At 42.4% G+C, this 14,480-nt stretch overlaps 1 protein-coding gene across 3 annotated transcripts in view; it reads right to left on the minus strand.

Moving 5' to 3' along the window:
* PKHD1 (PKHD1 ciliary IPT domain containing fibrocystin/polyductin) overlaps positions 1 to 14,480 on the minus strand; it is a 1,006,139-nt gene that overhangs the window by 9,645 nt on the left and 982,014 nt on the right. For 2 of the 3 annotated variants that reach the window (XM_082249887.1, XM_082249886.1), the window contains exon 64: positions 8,011 to 8,169. The exons of the other annotated variant lie outside the window; for it this stretch is intronic. In XM_082249887.1, the coding sequence (XP_082106013.1) occupies positions 8,011 to 8,169 (159 nt within the window). The remainder of the gene's footprint in view (positions 1 to 8,010; positions 8,170 to 14,480) is intronic. 3 annotated transcript variants of the gene reach the window in all.

The raw sequence follows: 14,480 nt of genomic DNA on the forward strand, positions 1-14,480 counted from the left end.
CAGCATAGGATAGTGTTTCTCTGCACCATGTGAAGAACCATGAGAACATCTTCAATGGGGCACAGGTATAAAGGATACCTGCAATGCTCCCTGGGAAATGTATGCATAGATCACAAGACAATTAGGATACATTATCGCTTTGTTTTCTAGTCTTAGTCCTGAAAAATAAATGACCAGTAATACAGCCTGATTAAAGCAGAACATCTTGCTTAATTATTTAACTGAGCCGGCCAATAGGAGGCTTTGCTGGCACTCTCCCCGGATAACATGAAGGTTTACCAGGCACAGGTGTCAAGGGACAGCCAGAGCCTCCCACTGAGAGTTTATAGACAGAAGTAAGTCAGCAGACATTAAGTGTCAGAGCCAACATCAGACGGAATCAGTGGCTTTGATCACAGACCTCCACAGGAAGCTTAGATCTCAGACAAATTAGATAAAAATGAATTTATAGCAGATTCGTATCCTCGGGCAACCACGGCTGAATTCTGTCTTAGGAGTGGCATGGTAAGTATCAAAATATATAAACCATAGCATTTCCTTTCTTTATGTCTTCCTGATAAATTCTAATTGGAGAGTGAGAAGAGGAAACTTTGCTCGGACTTTAACTTGGCCAAAATTAGCGCCAGGCAGGGACAGCATGGGGACTTGGTCTTTGTCACACCTAAAGGCAACAACCCCCAGTGCAAAATATGACTGGGGAGCCCTAATGTAACCATCTTCAATGGTCTTGTTTGGACCTTTTACAGCAAACTATCAATAAAACTGAGTAAAAAACTGAAGCGGATGTCCAGGACATGGGTCTCATTTTACCCAAGTTCTGGGGGAAATTACATAAACTGAGCCTAATAGCTTACTACACACTCGAACACTCACTGTGTCACTGTAACAGTACATTCCAGTCTAATTTAAAAAATAATAGTTGATAAGTCCTCCTAGCCTAGTGACTGGTGACGATCCACCCTGTAGCTACCCTCAACAGCACACTGACCCACAGACAATGACAAGAAGACTTCAGTACCTTCAATCCCCTTTTTGTTATTTTATTGGCTGGATTGTCTTGGAAATGAAGGGTTAGGGATTTAGGATACCTCATAACAGCAGCAAAATCCTCCCACACACCCAACTTCTACAATAATTCTTTAGGCCTAAATGGATAGTTATTTTTCAATTTCCTAAGCCTCTTCCACAGGGAAGCTTAAACTGTGGGTTCTTTTGACAGGTGCCACAGGCAGGGCCATCTTACCAAATGGGCACGCTGGACAGTTGCCCAGGGGCCCCACTTGCATGGGGGGCCCCACCTGCCCGGTGACCCAGCTCCAACCAAGCATTAGTCCCGATTCCCGTGTGCATCCCACCGCCAAACAGCAGGTGGCAAGCGTCTGTCGGCCGTGCGCTGCTGTCAGACCACTTGGGCCGTGGAGGGGGAGCCCACAACTGCAGGAATGCCTGTCCACTTCCACGGGAACAGACACACACAGGACAGTCGAGTCTGACTCCCATCCCTGTGTGTGTTCACCGAACCCAGCCGCCCAACTTGGAAACTGTCATTATTAGCCTGGCACTGCTGTACCGATAAATATCGCCTTATCAATAATTTGCATTTTGATTCTAGTGGGTGATTGTGTAGGCAGGGCCTCAGTGCACTGCATTGCCTGGGGCCCTTTAATGCTCTTAAGATGGCACTGGCCACAGGTCCTCTTTAGGTTCTTTAGGTCCCTGTTACAGGCCAGCTCAGATTCTATGCATACTTATGACCTCTGTCATAGGTCAGCTTTCGGTTTTTAGATCTCTGTCACAGGTCAGCTTAGATTCTGTAGGTACTTTTGACCTCTGCCACAGGTCAGCTTTAGGTTCTTTAGCTCTCCTACAGGTCCGCTCAGATTTTGTGGGTTCTTTTGACCTCTGCCACAGGTCAGCTTTAGGTTCTTTAGCTCTCCTACAGGTCCGCTCAGATTTTGTGGGTTCTTTTGACCTCTGCCACAGGTCAGCTTTAGGTTCTTTAGCTCTCCTACAGGTCCGCTCAGATTTTGTGGGTTCTTTTGACCTCTGCCACAGGTCAGCTTTAGGTTCTTTAGCTCTCCTACAGGTCCGCTCAGATTTTGTGGGTTCTTTTGACCTCTGCCACAGGTCAACTTTAGGTTTCTAAACCTCTGTCAAAGGCCAGCTTAGGTTCTGTAGGTTCTTTTGACCTCAGCCCACAGGTCACCTTTAGGTTCCTAAAATCCTTGCCACAGATCAGCTTTAGGTTCTTAAGATCTTTGGGTCATCTCATATTCTGTAGACCCAAAGGGATGTCTACCTTTTGGCTTCTCATGGCTCCGCCACAAGCCAGCTTGGCTTTCTTCCCCAAGAAAAGGCCTGGGATGCAAAAACCAGACCCTTCACACATACATCCTCAACATGTAAAGCCTGGAAGGCAAAGGCCCCTTTAGATGGGTACTCCAAGTATATATTCTGGTCCCCATCCTACATCAGTGGAATTAACCCCTCAGTGATTGACAAAGGCAGAATACATTTTTATAACATCTCACTCTACTGTAGAACACTCAACAGCAGCAGGCAGAAGCAATCAAAGTCATTGGACTTTGGAGAAATCCAATGAACACAGATAACATAAAAAAAGCCAAGACTGGCTACAGCCTAGCTGTAATAATTATATTTACCCAGGGACACTCTAGTTTAAAATGGAAATTTAGTCAGAAAATTAGGTTTTGCTAGATCTCTTCAAGCTGTTCATTTTTGCAGGTATAGCTATGTAAAATATAAAAAAAATAAGTGCCCATACTGTTTAAAACCTAGTAATACATTTGGGTTGATTTACTAAAGACAAATAGACTGTGCATATTGCAAAGTGGTCCAGAGCTTAGTAAATGAGGTGAAGCTTCACTTTGTAAAGAATATCCAATCACGCGCAAGGAAGTTTAAAAAAAAAACAGCATTTTTTCTTGCACATGATTGGATGATGGAAGTCAGCAGAATTTCTGCTCATTTACTTAGCTCTGTAGCAACTGCACTTTGCAAAGTGCAGAGCCTATTTTCCTTTAGTAAATCAACCCCTTTGTCTCACCCAATTCTGCACATGCTCAGTTGCGCTTTTTTTTTAGGAACTGTGCCAAAAATGTAGAGGCTGATCTGCTAACAGCCTCCTAAAAAAGATTTACTGCTGCTCAGGGGCTCTGGGCTTCAGCAAAATGGCAGCCTCCAGCAAGAAGAAACAATGCTGGAGGCCATTTACAGCACACACTAATTTTGGTAGCATAATTACTAATGTGGAATGTATGTTCCTTGCTAAAGAACATTGTTTTTTACAAAGTTGTTAAGGGTAAAGTTCCACTTTAAGGCAGAGTTCCTACACTTTAGTATTAATAATTCCCCCATTTCATTTTGTCAGTACCTTTTTATGATCTGAGAATCCCAGCTTGTGATGCAGGCAAGAAACTTCCAAACACACCAACAGCAAGCTTATAGTTATCTGTCACATACAGGATTTCTGATTAAAAATATCAATACTAAGACATTTTATCTATCCACCAGCCAAGTTCAAACTTGAATGAATGTGACTGGTGAGGCCCCTTTCACATGGGCTTTCCGATCAGGTCCGCCTTTCAGTTTTTCAGGTGGACCTGATCGGATGCTCCATGCACCTCTATGACATCTCCGCTGACACGCGCTGCTATCCGATCCGATCCTGTCCATGAAATCCAGACAAATGGAAATTCTATTTTCCATCTGTCTGGAGGATCGGATCACATAGGATTGGATGAAAATGGACAGGTGGTCTGTTTTCATCTGATCTCCCATAAAGGAGAGCGGGGATCTGACAGCTACGTCTCTGCAAAGTAAGCGGAGATGGACCTGTCATCTGCCTGCTCAGCCAGGATTGGCGGATCGATCCCCGCTGAGCAAAACGGAGTTCGCCGGGCAGAAAGCCCATGTGAAAGGGGCTGATACAGAAAGCAGATACAGAGAGAGGAAAAGGAAGACACACATCTCAGGTTTTAGGGTAGGGATTCTCAACCAGGTTTCTGTGGAACCTTAAGGTTCCTCCTAAGGTTGCTAGGGGTTCCTTGGGTCATGGGCACTTGATATGATTTTACAGTGCCATAGGATGTGTAATAAGTTTCTTAACTGGCCGCAGCCTCTCCAACATTCTGGGGATAAATTAGGGTACATCTTTGATAGCCTAACTGAGGTCAGGTACCATCTATACATAGTCTTAAAATTATTTTCCCAATGGGCTACACAGTGGGAAGCTTTTAAACTACATTTTAAAGCTTGGCTCCAGTTTTGTTCTGTATATGAACAGCCTAGTTCCTTCTCCCTTTTTGTTAATGTTGGTGTGCGTATTTTTTGTGAATTTGGTGTTAGAAGATTGTAGAATTTAGAAATCCCCCTGGGATTGCTCTTTTAAGTGAATGCTATCTGAAGCATCTGCACTACCAGCTTTGTCCTGTGGCATTCCAGAATTGTGGGTCTAGCAGTTAAAACTCATGAACCCACAGATAGTCACATCATAGGTCAGTCACCCCTACCAACTCTGCCTACCCATTCCTCAACCTGCTGTTTATTTCTTTCTTTGTAATTTATACTAAACCTGCATAAGACTAAATAACTCCCCATTATACAGGGGCAGGCAGCGGGGGATCCAGTGCACCAGAGTCCAACCATAACTAAAAATTAGTTTTACGCAAACTAACTTTTAAGTTTTTTTTTTTTCTTATTAAAAATGCATTTTATCACCATTCACAACATCCCAGGAACAATTTCAAATACCCTAAGGCATTCCATTGCATACATTAGGACACGTTGATGGGTTTAATACAGATTAAGGGATTAGGCTTTCTGAATAATAGCAATTAGCTCATACGATGTCCCCTTACCATAAAAAATGGATTAAAATGATCAGAAGCGGATGAACTAGACCAAATACTGTAATGAAAATTTATCCCTGTGAATAATCAAGCAGCTTACTTTAAATCACATTCTGAAGAAGATTAAAATCCCATCTGAATATTAAACCTGATCTTATTAACAGAAAATGTGTTTCCGGGTGCAAATAACACTATCTTTTATTTTGATATGAAATTGCTGGGGAAAGAAAAGCTGAAAGTGGAACTCCAGACATTTTTCCCCTAGTTGCCAATAGACTGGAATGATTTGAGCCCCCTGACAGTTTTTTTTTATTTGCTACATGTGGCCCCGCTAAATACATTTTCTCTGCCTGCTGTAGAGAGTGACACAACAGGAAGTAAAAGGAAATCTTTGAAGATAGGAGTAATTTCCTCTTAGTTGGCAACCAATAGGTGTCCTCCATTTGGTGATTTCTTTCCTGACAACAGTCACCAGCACATAGTGTAGGGACTTAACCACTTAAGCCCCGGAAGATTTTACCCCCTTCCCGACCAGGGCCTATTTTGCGATTCGGCACTGCGTGAATTTAACGGACAATTGTGCGGTCGTGCGACGCTGTACCTAAACGAATTTGACGTCCTTTTTTTCCCACAAACAGAGCTTTCTTTTGGTGGTATTTGATCACCTGTGCGATTTTTTACTTTTTGCGCTATAAACAAAAAAACAGCGTCAATTTTGCAAAAATAACAATATTTTTCACATTTTTTTTATATGAAATTCCCCCAAAAAAAAAGTAAAAATCAAAATTTTTTTAACATTTTGGGCCAATTTTTTTTTTTTACCATATGTTTGGTAAAAAAAATCGCAAAAAGCGTATTTTGATTGGTTTGCGCAAAAGTTATTGCGTTTACTAACAAAGGGAAAGATTTTTTTTTTTTTTTTTTAACGCATAATGGCGATCTGCGATTTTTTTTGCAGGACTGCGACATTGCGGCGGACAGACCCTTGACTGACATTTTTGACACTTTTGGGGTTACCAGTGACATTTCTACAGTAATCAGTGCTATACATATGCACTGTTACTGTAAAATTACACTGGCAGGGAAGGGGTTAACTTTTTTTGAGAGGGAGGGGTTATGTGTGTCCCTAGGGGCGTGATTCTAACTGTGATTGGCTGTGGCTTGAGGTGTAGGAACAGTGATCAACGGTCCTACATAGTAGAACCGTATGATCACCATTCCTACACAGGGGAGAATGAGAGGCGGCTTGTTTACATCAGCCGCCTGCCTTTCTCCCTCTCCACCCGACGATCGCGAGTAACCGGCGGACATCGGGTCCGCCGGTCACACGCGCGGTGGGGGGTTCCGTAACCACGCGGGAGCGTGCCTCCGGCGGTGCGCACTCGCTCCCTAGACCCTTACAGGCTAGAGACGTAGCCCTACGTCGCTCTGCCTGTGAGGGGCTGACCGCCGACTTAAATAGTCGTGCGGCGGTCGGCAAGTGGTTAAACAGCAATAAAACCACTAGAAGAAAATGCTGGAGCTGGAGGTCTACTTCAATCATTACTGTTGTATATTTCCTATACTTTAGTTATCCTTCTAATCAGAGCAGCTTAATACCTTTATGGGTTGGCTTATACTTTGCTTTCTGGTTTCTTCTTTCCCCCGTCATCAATACGCAATTGAATAATTAAATAGAATCTTTTTGTTTTCATTACATACTTTATTTTAGACCTCTCTGTGTTTCTCTATGTAATACAGGCAGATCATGCTTGGTGGGAAGGGTCAGCAGAGTGATATACATATGGATGATGACACCCAGGGGTTGATATCTTTACGATGTACTTTTTTTTCAGGTATAGCTATATAAAATACAAAAAATAAGTGCCTATACTGTTTAAAACCTAGTTACATTGGGGTTGATTTACTACAGGCAAATACACTGTGCACTTTGCAAAGTGCAGCTGCATTCTTCAAGTGCAGTTGCTCCAAAGCTTAGTAAATGAGGTGAAGCTTAACTTTGGAAAGAATACCCAATCACGTGCAAGTAAAATAAAAAAAACAGCATTTTTGTTTGCACATGATTGGATGATGGAAGTCAGCAGAGCTTCTGCTCATTTACTAGGCTCTGGAACAACTGCTCTTGAAGAGGGCAATTGCACTTTGCAGAGTGCACAGTCTGTTTGCATTTAGTAAATCAATCCCTCTGGCTTCTTTATTAAAGTGATATTAAACCTACAATTTGTATTATTTTTTAAAAATTACAAACAGGGTATAATTACCTGCTCTTTGCAATGGTTTGGCAAAGAGCAGCCCCGATCCTCCTCTTTTCGGGTCCCCTGCCGGTGCTCTGGGCTCCTCCCCCCTCTCCAGAGTGTCCCCACAGCACAGCAACTTGCAAGAAGGGCACTCTTGCTCACTCCCGAGCCCCCTCTATAAGGGACACACAAAGCGTGCCTTAGTCCCACCCCCTGCTCTCTCCTCCCTGGCCAATGGCTCCAGCTGCTGTGCCAATGAGGAGGCAGAGACCCAGAAGAACAGTGATTCTCGTGCACATCGCTGGATCGCCTTTGGACGCGGGTAAGTATTGGGCGTGGGTGGGGGTCTTGGGGGAAGCTACATGCAGAAGGTTTTTACCTTAATGCATAAATTGTGTGAAGGTAAAAAAAACTTCTGTCTTTAGAACCATTTTAACTATTTTTAAAACATGGATACAATGGAAAGACAGGCCTCTTATGTATTTTAGGTACACAAGCACTTAAATCATAAAGTATGATTCTTTGATAAAGTACCTGTGTGTGTGAAACACAGAAGAGGCCTCATTTGCTTGGGGAGGAGGATTGGTTGAGGCACTAGAGATGAGCACAGAGCACTGAGTTGGGCTTTAGCATAAAAAAACTTATCATGATAAAAAGATCCAGGCTGCCATTGCTGGCCATAAGGATGCTAAATATAGCTGTCACCTACTATAAACCACTGGTGGCCCACGGGTCACTGAGAAGTAGGATACAAGGACTTTTCATAGACATGACATTCCTCCTGTATACAGCACTCTCCATGGTGAACAGTAAAATCAAAATATTAGCCACGCTTGATATTACCTTTTAAAAGAGATGTGAAAAGGGTTATATTTTAGAGGCAAGGGCGATTCTGTACTCACTTCCACCTTTCTTCCATTTGAATAGACAGCAGAAGAAAAGGAACAAAACTATGGTAGAAGCTGCAGAGCTTAACAGCACCATCGTGAAGAAATTCTCTATAGGCTGCTTCAGGAGGCGAAAGACGTGGAATTCCTGTGACTGTATGGAGAACGAGAGACCTGCAATAAGAAGACAAAGTACATAGAGCTTGCACCATCATTGTTGATCAGGTAAATATAGCACCCCCTAGGCAGGCTGCTAGGTACATTTAGTGTTTAGCTTGCTCTGTAGTTGAAGAAGCTAGAGTTGATTGCTTGGGTCTGTTCAGGGGACCCAGGTGGAGAGTTTGATTATTTTTCCCTGTCTCTGTTGAGAAATTTCCCGAGTTTGGGGAGGGAAATGCAAATCTCTCACCTTAATATTTACTACCCTCTGTCCAATCCCTGGGGAGGTGTGTCCAGTAGATGCTTTAGAGAGAGAGGATAAATAGGCTGGAACCTGTTCAGACTTGTTCTATCCCTGGAGGAAGGGCAACCAGAGATGTATAGTAACGAAGTAGAACTACTTAAGTATTGTACTTAAGTACCGAAATGCGGTATCTGTACTTTCCTAGAGTAGAATTTTTTTCTCCTACTTCTACTTTTACTTCACTACATTTTTTCGATGATTTCGATACTTCTACTCAAGTATTTTTTTTTTGTGCTGCATAGTTACTCGTTACTTTAAAAAAAATTACCACTGCCAGAACAGTAGATGGCAGGTTGCATAAAGCTCAATAAAATGTGTATAATGTCATGTGTAAATCAGCGCATACGAAAATAAAGGCTGTGTATAATAAAAGCTGCTATACCAAATCTTTCCAATAAAAAGAAAATATGAAACAAACAAATAAATGGTGCTACAGCGCTTAAAGTGCATCCAGAAACTACTAACAAACACAGGTTAATCATTTGAATAAATCATTTGAAATAATAAAAACAATATGATGTTCAAACTTTTGACTTATTTCTTTAATAACTACATAACACAGTACTTGTACTTCTACTTTCAGTACTTGAGTAGAATTTTTTTTTCAAAACTACTTGTACTTTTTACTTTTAGTACTTAAGTAGCAAATTTTTTGAAAAAACTACTTGCAATACTTAAGTAAAAAAAATGTTGAATACTTTAGTACTTCTACTTAAGTAACTTTTTCTGCGAGCACTTCCACTTCTACTCAAGTAATTTTTTGATCGAGCACTTGTACTTTTACTCAAGTAGAAATTTCGAGTACTTTATACAAGTCTGAGGGCAACCGTGTGCTTCAGGGGGCTGCTAAGCCCTAAAGCCCTCTTGACTGGCTGCTGGACTACTCCCGCCCGTGGATCAAGCCCATGGTCTTGCTTCTACTGGGATTCATGAGTAAAGCCCAATCTCCTGAGCTGTGGTTTATCTATGGTCCCAAGCTGTAAATGTCACAAACTACTCCAGTGTACTATTCTATCTTGTGGTCTTTAACTGCAAAAACCCAGACTTGTCCTAATAACTGCCCAAACCTATTTTGTGCTCATCAGCTGCAAGAAACTTATACTGTTCCAGTCTACTTTCATGTCCTAAAAATGCTATAACATTCTCTTGGTCTACAACTGGGAGTGAAAGATTGTTGCTACTACCTAGTGGAGAGGTGCCTCAGCTAATGTTGTGCCTAATATTCTCCTTGTCCATAGCTGGGAGTAGACTGTGTTTCTGACACCTAGAGAAGTGACCTCAACATTGTGCCTAAACACTTTAGAGTATCCCATAATCCACTGTCCTACCTAGTTACAAGCTTCTGGGAAAAAAAATGACACCCCCTAGACCAGCCTTTCTCAACCTTTTTGCCTCACAGGAACCCTTAAAATAATATCTAGGTCTCAGGGAACCCTGCTAAAAACATTTTTTTTGGATTAGTGAGAAAATTGTCTGTTAAATTGGTGGCCAGTGGAAAGAATACCCCTTCCCCCCTTAAAGACAACTAAAATTATCATATGTCCTACAGCTGGTTCTGCCAAGTGTTGTTGGTCCTAGTATCAAATGGGAGGTCAATCAGTCACAGTTTAAGGAGCCCTTAGAAACCTCTAGTTGAAAATGATTAACCTAGACTGATTTCTGAGCCAGAGTGAGTGAACTGTTGCAGTGTGCCTGGCTGCTTCTGCGCTAACTTGGGAGAAGAATCGATGAAATCCAGCGGCCCTTTGGGGGTGAGCGCTACCTTAAAAAACTAGACAGGTTCTCTTAAAAAAGGAGAACCCTTAACCACTGATACTCGGGCCTGGTGATTGGCGACTAAGGCTGTATCACTGCATCCTGGGGGGGGGGTCAGTTATTTCCCTATACTCTGGAGCAAGGGAGCACAGAAAAAGGTGAGTATCAGCTGGCAAGGGTTTCTTTTCTCAAAAGAACATAGCTATGAATGGGAGCAGTTAAAGATTCTCTTTAAAGTCATGGTGCTTTACTTATACAGTGTTCTGTACACTATGCTGTATATGCCACATTGCTCTAATGTGTAAAATGTATTGTATGGTATATACTCCACTGCGCTTGGCTGTTTACACTGTTCTGTATGGTCTATACTTCAGCTAGGTTTAGATGTGCATCTAAATCCACCACACCCCTGAAAGTGAAGTGGTTGACAGTCGATAAGGATTTGCTGTGACGTCTCATCATATCCTGTTTTAACCCCATTTTTGCTGAACAAAGTAAGTGCAACCCTATGCATTGTGGGGTGCTTGCTGCCCTTCCACATTCACTTAAATAGGTTGCATTTGGCAGGCTTGCCAATCACAATATGTTGAACAGTTTTTGCCACAGCCGCGAAGCATTGTGACCACGGCACATGAACACCCCTGTTTGCTGCAATTGCAGTTTAATTGGGGGCGGTTTGGAGGCACCTTCTTCAGAGGCCCCCCATGACCAAAGCCCCCCCCCCGCATTACAGAGTCATAGGCCCCTCATCACATCAGAGTCACCCAATCACATCAGAGCCCCCTTTGTAAATGAGGACTCCCATAAGAGAGTCCACCGATCACACCAGAGTCTCCCCATTACATTGGGGCTCCCCATCACTACAGAATCCCTCCTTGGAGTTTTCTCATCCATCTCCGAACCAAGACAAACTGAGTCCTATGCTCACAACACCCCTGGGGAACCCAAATGGCACCTAAGGTAGCCATGGCACCCTCGTTGAGAAACACTGCTCTAATAGTGACTTCAGCTACATAGATCAGTAAGGGCTTGTTTTGAAGCCCAACTTTGGGCACTATACACTTACCAGGGTAAACCGATTTAACATTCCTTTTCCACAAAAGTAGCCCAATGTCTTACTGGCATTCTTCTAAATTAGGTAAATCTGCTGGTTCACATCTCAGGATTAGTAAAGCTCCCACTGTACTTCCAGGCCACTCAGATGTATGTGCTGCAGGTCTCATAGAGCCCAGTGCTACAGTCATGTCTCTGCCTCCTTCCCCTCCTGGTCATTCACAAATCTATGCCTGGGGCTTTGTGTTATTTGAATGGCCAGAAGGAGAAGAACGTGACGACACAACCATAGCGCTGGGATCTGTGAAATTGCTCAATTCTACCATCCATACTAAACAGCGTGAATGGAAGAATCTGTAGTGCCAGCTATTGTATTCAAATTTCAGACAACCTCAGCACCCGCAGCTGCCTGAATACCTGAACAGTGATTGCATCTAACTGGATACATTTTCGAATTTAGAATTTTAGATTTTTTTTACTATCTGGCTCCTTTGATTTTTCAGTTGAAGTTCGTTGAGCCAGTGTCAACAGTGGCCACCCTTGGCTCGCAACTCACCGATTCAGGAAGAATATGATGGAATTCAAGCTGTGCATGGCCAGCCTTACATCCAAGTGGCCCAGAAGGCAAAGCGGGAACTACTGGGAATCACAGTATGTAAATGAGCAGATTTGCTGGATGTAGAAGAAAACCTTTAGGACAGGGGGGATGCTTTTGAGGCTTAAAAATACACCACTAGTTTAAAATCATAGTCCACCTTTTGAAATAATTTAATAAAATGCACCAAATTAATAAAATAAAAAATTTGCATTCATTACATTTTTACGTTAAAGCCTACAAAGCAATGCAATTGTAATCAGTGCTGCCTGGGGGCAATGCACAGGTACCTGCAGACTTTTCCCCCAGCCCCAAGTTCATACAGCCCTTCTATTATGGGGCTGGAGATCATAATCAGTGTACTACAAGCATAGTGACACTCATAGATACCAATGTGCTCCACTGAGAACTAAAAGTTCCACTGCCACGGTAGCAAATAGGATTTATAGACAATAAGCAGAAGATAGGAGTGAACACAGTCTAAGACTTGAAAACAGGCTTCAGCGTTCCTCCTTCCAGACCATGCTTCTCTAACATGTTTTATCCACTCCTGGGCTTGGTCATAGAAGACTAAGCCCAGGAGTGGGTAAAACTCATTAGAGGGGCATGGTCAGGGAGAAGTAACAGCCTGTTCTGAAGTCTTAGAATCAGGCAGTTTCAGAGTGCCTTCCTATTTTCTGCTTCTTGTCTATCTTTTCAGGCGGGACAGGCCCCTTTGGAGCTGCACCTGTCAACGTGTGTAAATCACTGGATTGAAAGCATTGGTGCTTTGAGCGGCATACCTATATTTAAATGGGACTTATAGTCTTTTCCAATCACATGTTGCAACAGTGCTGGCGGGGATACACCCAGCTGCTCCAAATTCAAAACGAATTAGGTAGTTCAGGGCACTCAACCCCACAATTCAGGTAAGTGGGGGTCAGGTTTGAGGGTAGAGGTTTGGGGAATGTGACCATGTTTTATGTTACACCTTAAAATGGTCAAAAATGTGGTTATACTTTTAAAGCGCATCTCTAGAAATAAAAAAAAAAATGTACTCTTGCAGTGGGGCTCCCCTGCACTGCAGGTGTTATATGCTAGTTACCCTATTCTGCACACCCTGCCGTCTCCTTGCACACTTGTCCCCACATGTACAATGCAGGATTGATAGTTACCAACAGACCCGAGCCTCAGAGAGAAAAAGACAGTGCTGGAGCAGAGGGTAGCATAGATAACACAGTCTTGCCTTACCACCTAGACATAACAAACAATTAACCCTTGGGGAAAAGTGCTCACTAAAAGGGCAGATTTGTATCTAATTCCTTGATTTGGGCTTTAAATGTGGTCTGAAGCTTACTTACTAAGACTATGCAAATCCTTAAATGTTTGTAGCCAGGCCACAGATATACTTTAAGTCCCTCTTGTAAAGTGAATCATTTATTTTTCCTATGATGGCCAGGTTCACTTTAATATATGCAGTGCAGTAATAAATCAAAATGTGGGCTTACAACACATCATTCTTCCCTTTAAGCTTGTTTCGATGTCTGAGATGTCACAGTGCCTTTACCATAATGAATCTCCTGTTATTTTACATGCCCCAAGTAAAGGTAGATGTACAATTGCTTTGATCACTATGAGAAAACTTTTCTCAGCCAAACAAAACAGTTCTCCTGTAAACTTTTTCCTTTTTCAGCAAACGCCGTGGAACATATTTACACTGCATTGTGTTTCAGCATGAAACAGTGTATTCGCAGGATCTGAATCACAACCCGAGGACAGATACAAATAAAGAAGGTGGATTTTCTGAACTACCAAAGGAATAAGGCGTCAGCCTAGAGCAGCTTCTGCTGCTGGATAACAAATATTGAAATGACTTAGAGAACCATCAACAACTGTCTCCTCAGACAAAAATAGCTGTAATTACCTGAGATTTTGAAGTGCAAAAAGTACAGTAGAACAAAACATATGCATCTGTGTAAGGTTGATGTTTGGGAATAGAGAAATATAATTAAATGGAGACTTAGAATTCCATATGCAAGTATGATTATGCATAAGCATTAAAGGTGCCCTGTCAAAAGGTAAATTTAAGAACAATTTAGGAAGTCAACTGTGATGGACCGCCTGGCACCCTGCCTGGGTGCCTCCACCAAACAGTGCCTCCTGCCCTCTAAACCCTTCAAGCAGACCAATAGCTGGTACCAGTCCATTACCCCAAGCATTGTACACAGATAAGATGTTGAGGTAAAAACTAAAGGAATCACTTTATTGAACATAAATACAGTTTTTTATACACTAAAAAGTAGGGGCAGTCACAGCATGAACAATGAAACTTCAAACAGCAATCCAATTAACAGCTAATTGTAATCTAATTGCAAGCTAGGCACCCTGACAAGTCTTATCAACTTGACTAGCAGTCACAAGAATTTCCCACACCAGACAGTCCAGTAACAGTTTACCAGCATTTAAGAAGACCCAGGGCTGTCCAAATCTCATTAACCCATTTTTTTTTTCCACGTACATCTTCTCACTGAGTCTCAAGTAGGCAGAGACCATCGTGACTTCCTTGACTATTAAATGTGGTAATAGCATGTCATCTTGCATTATATAACAGAATAACCTTCTGAATGTTTGTAGCTCCTT

The sequence above is a fragment of the Pelophylax lessonae genome (assembly GCF_965119305.1).
Source record: "Pelophylax lessonae genome assembly, chromosome: 3".
In the NCBI taxonomy this organism is placed as follows: domain Eukaryota; kingdom Metazoa; phylum Chordata; class Amphibia; order Anura; family Ranidae; genus Pelophylax; species Pelophylax lessonae.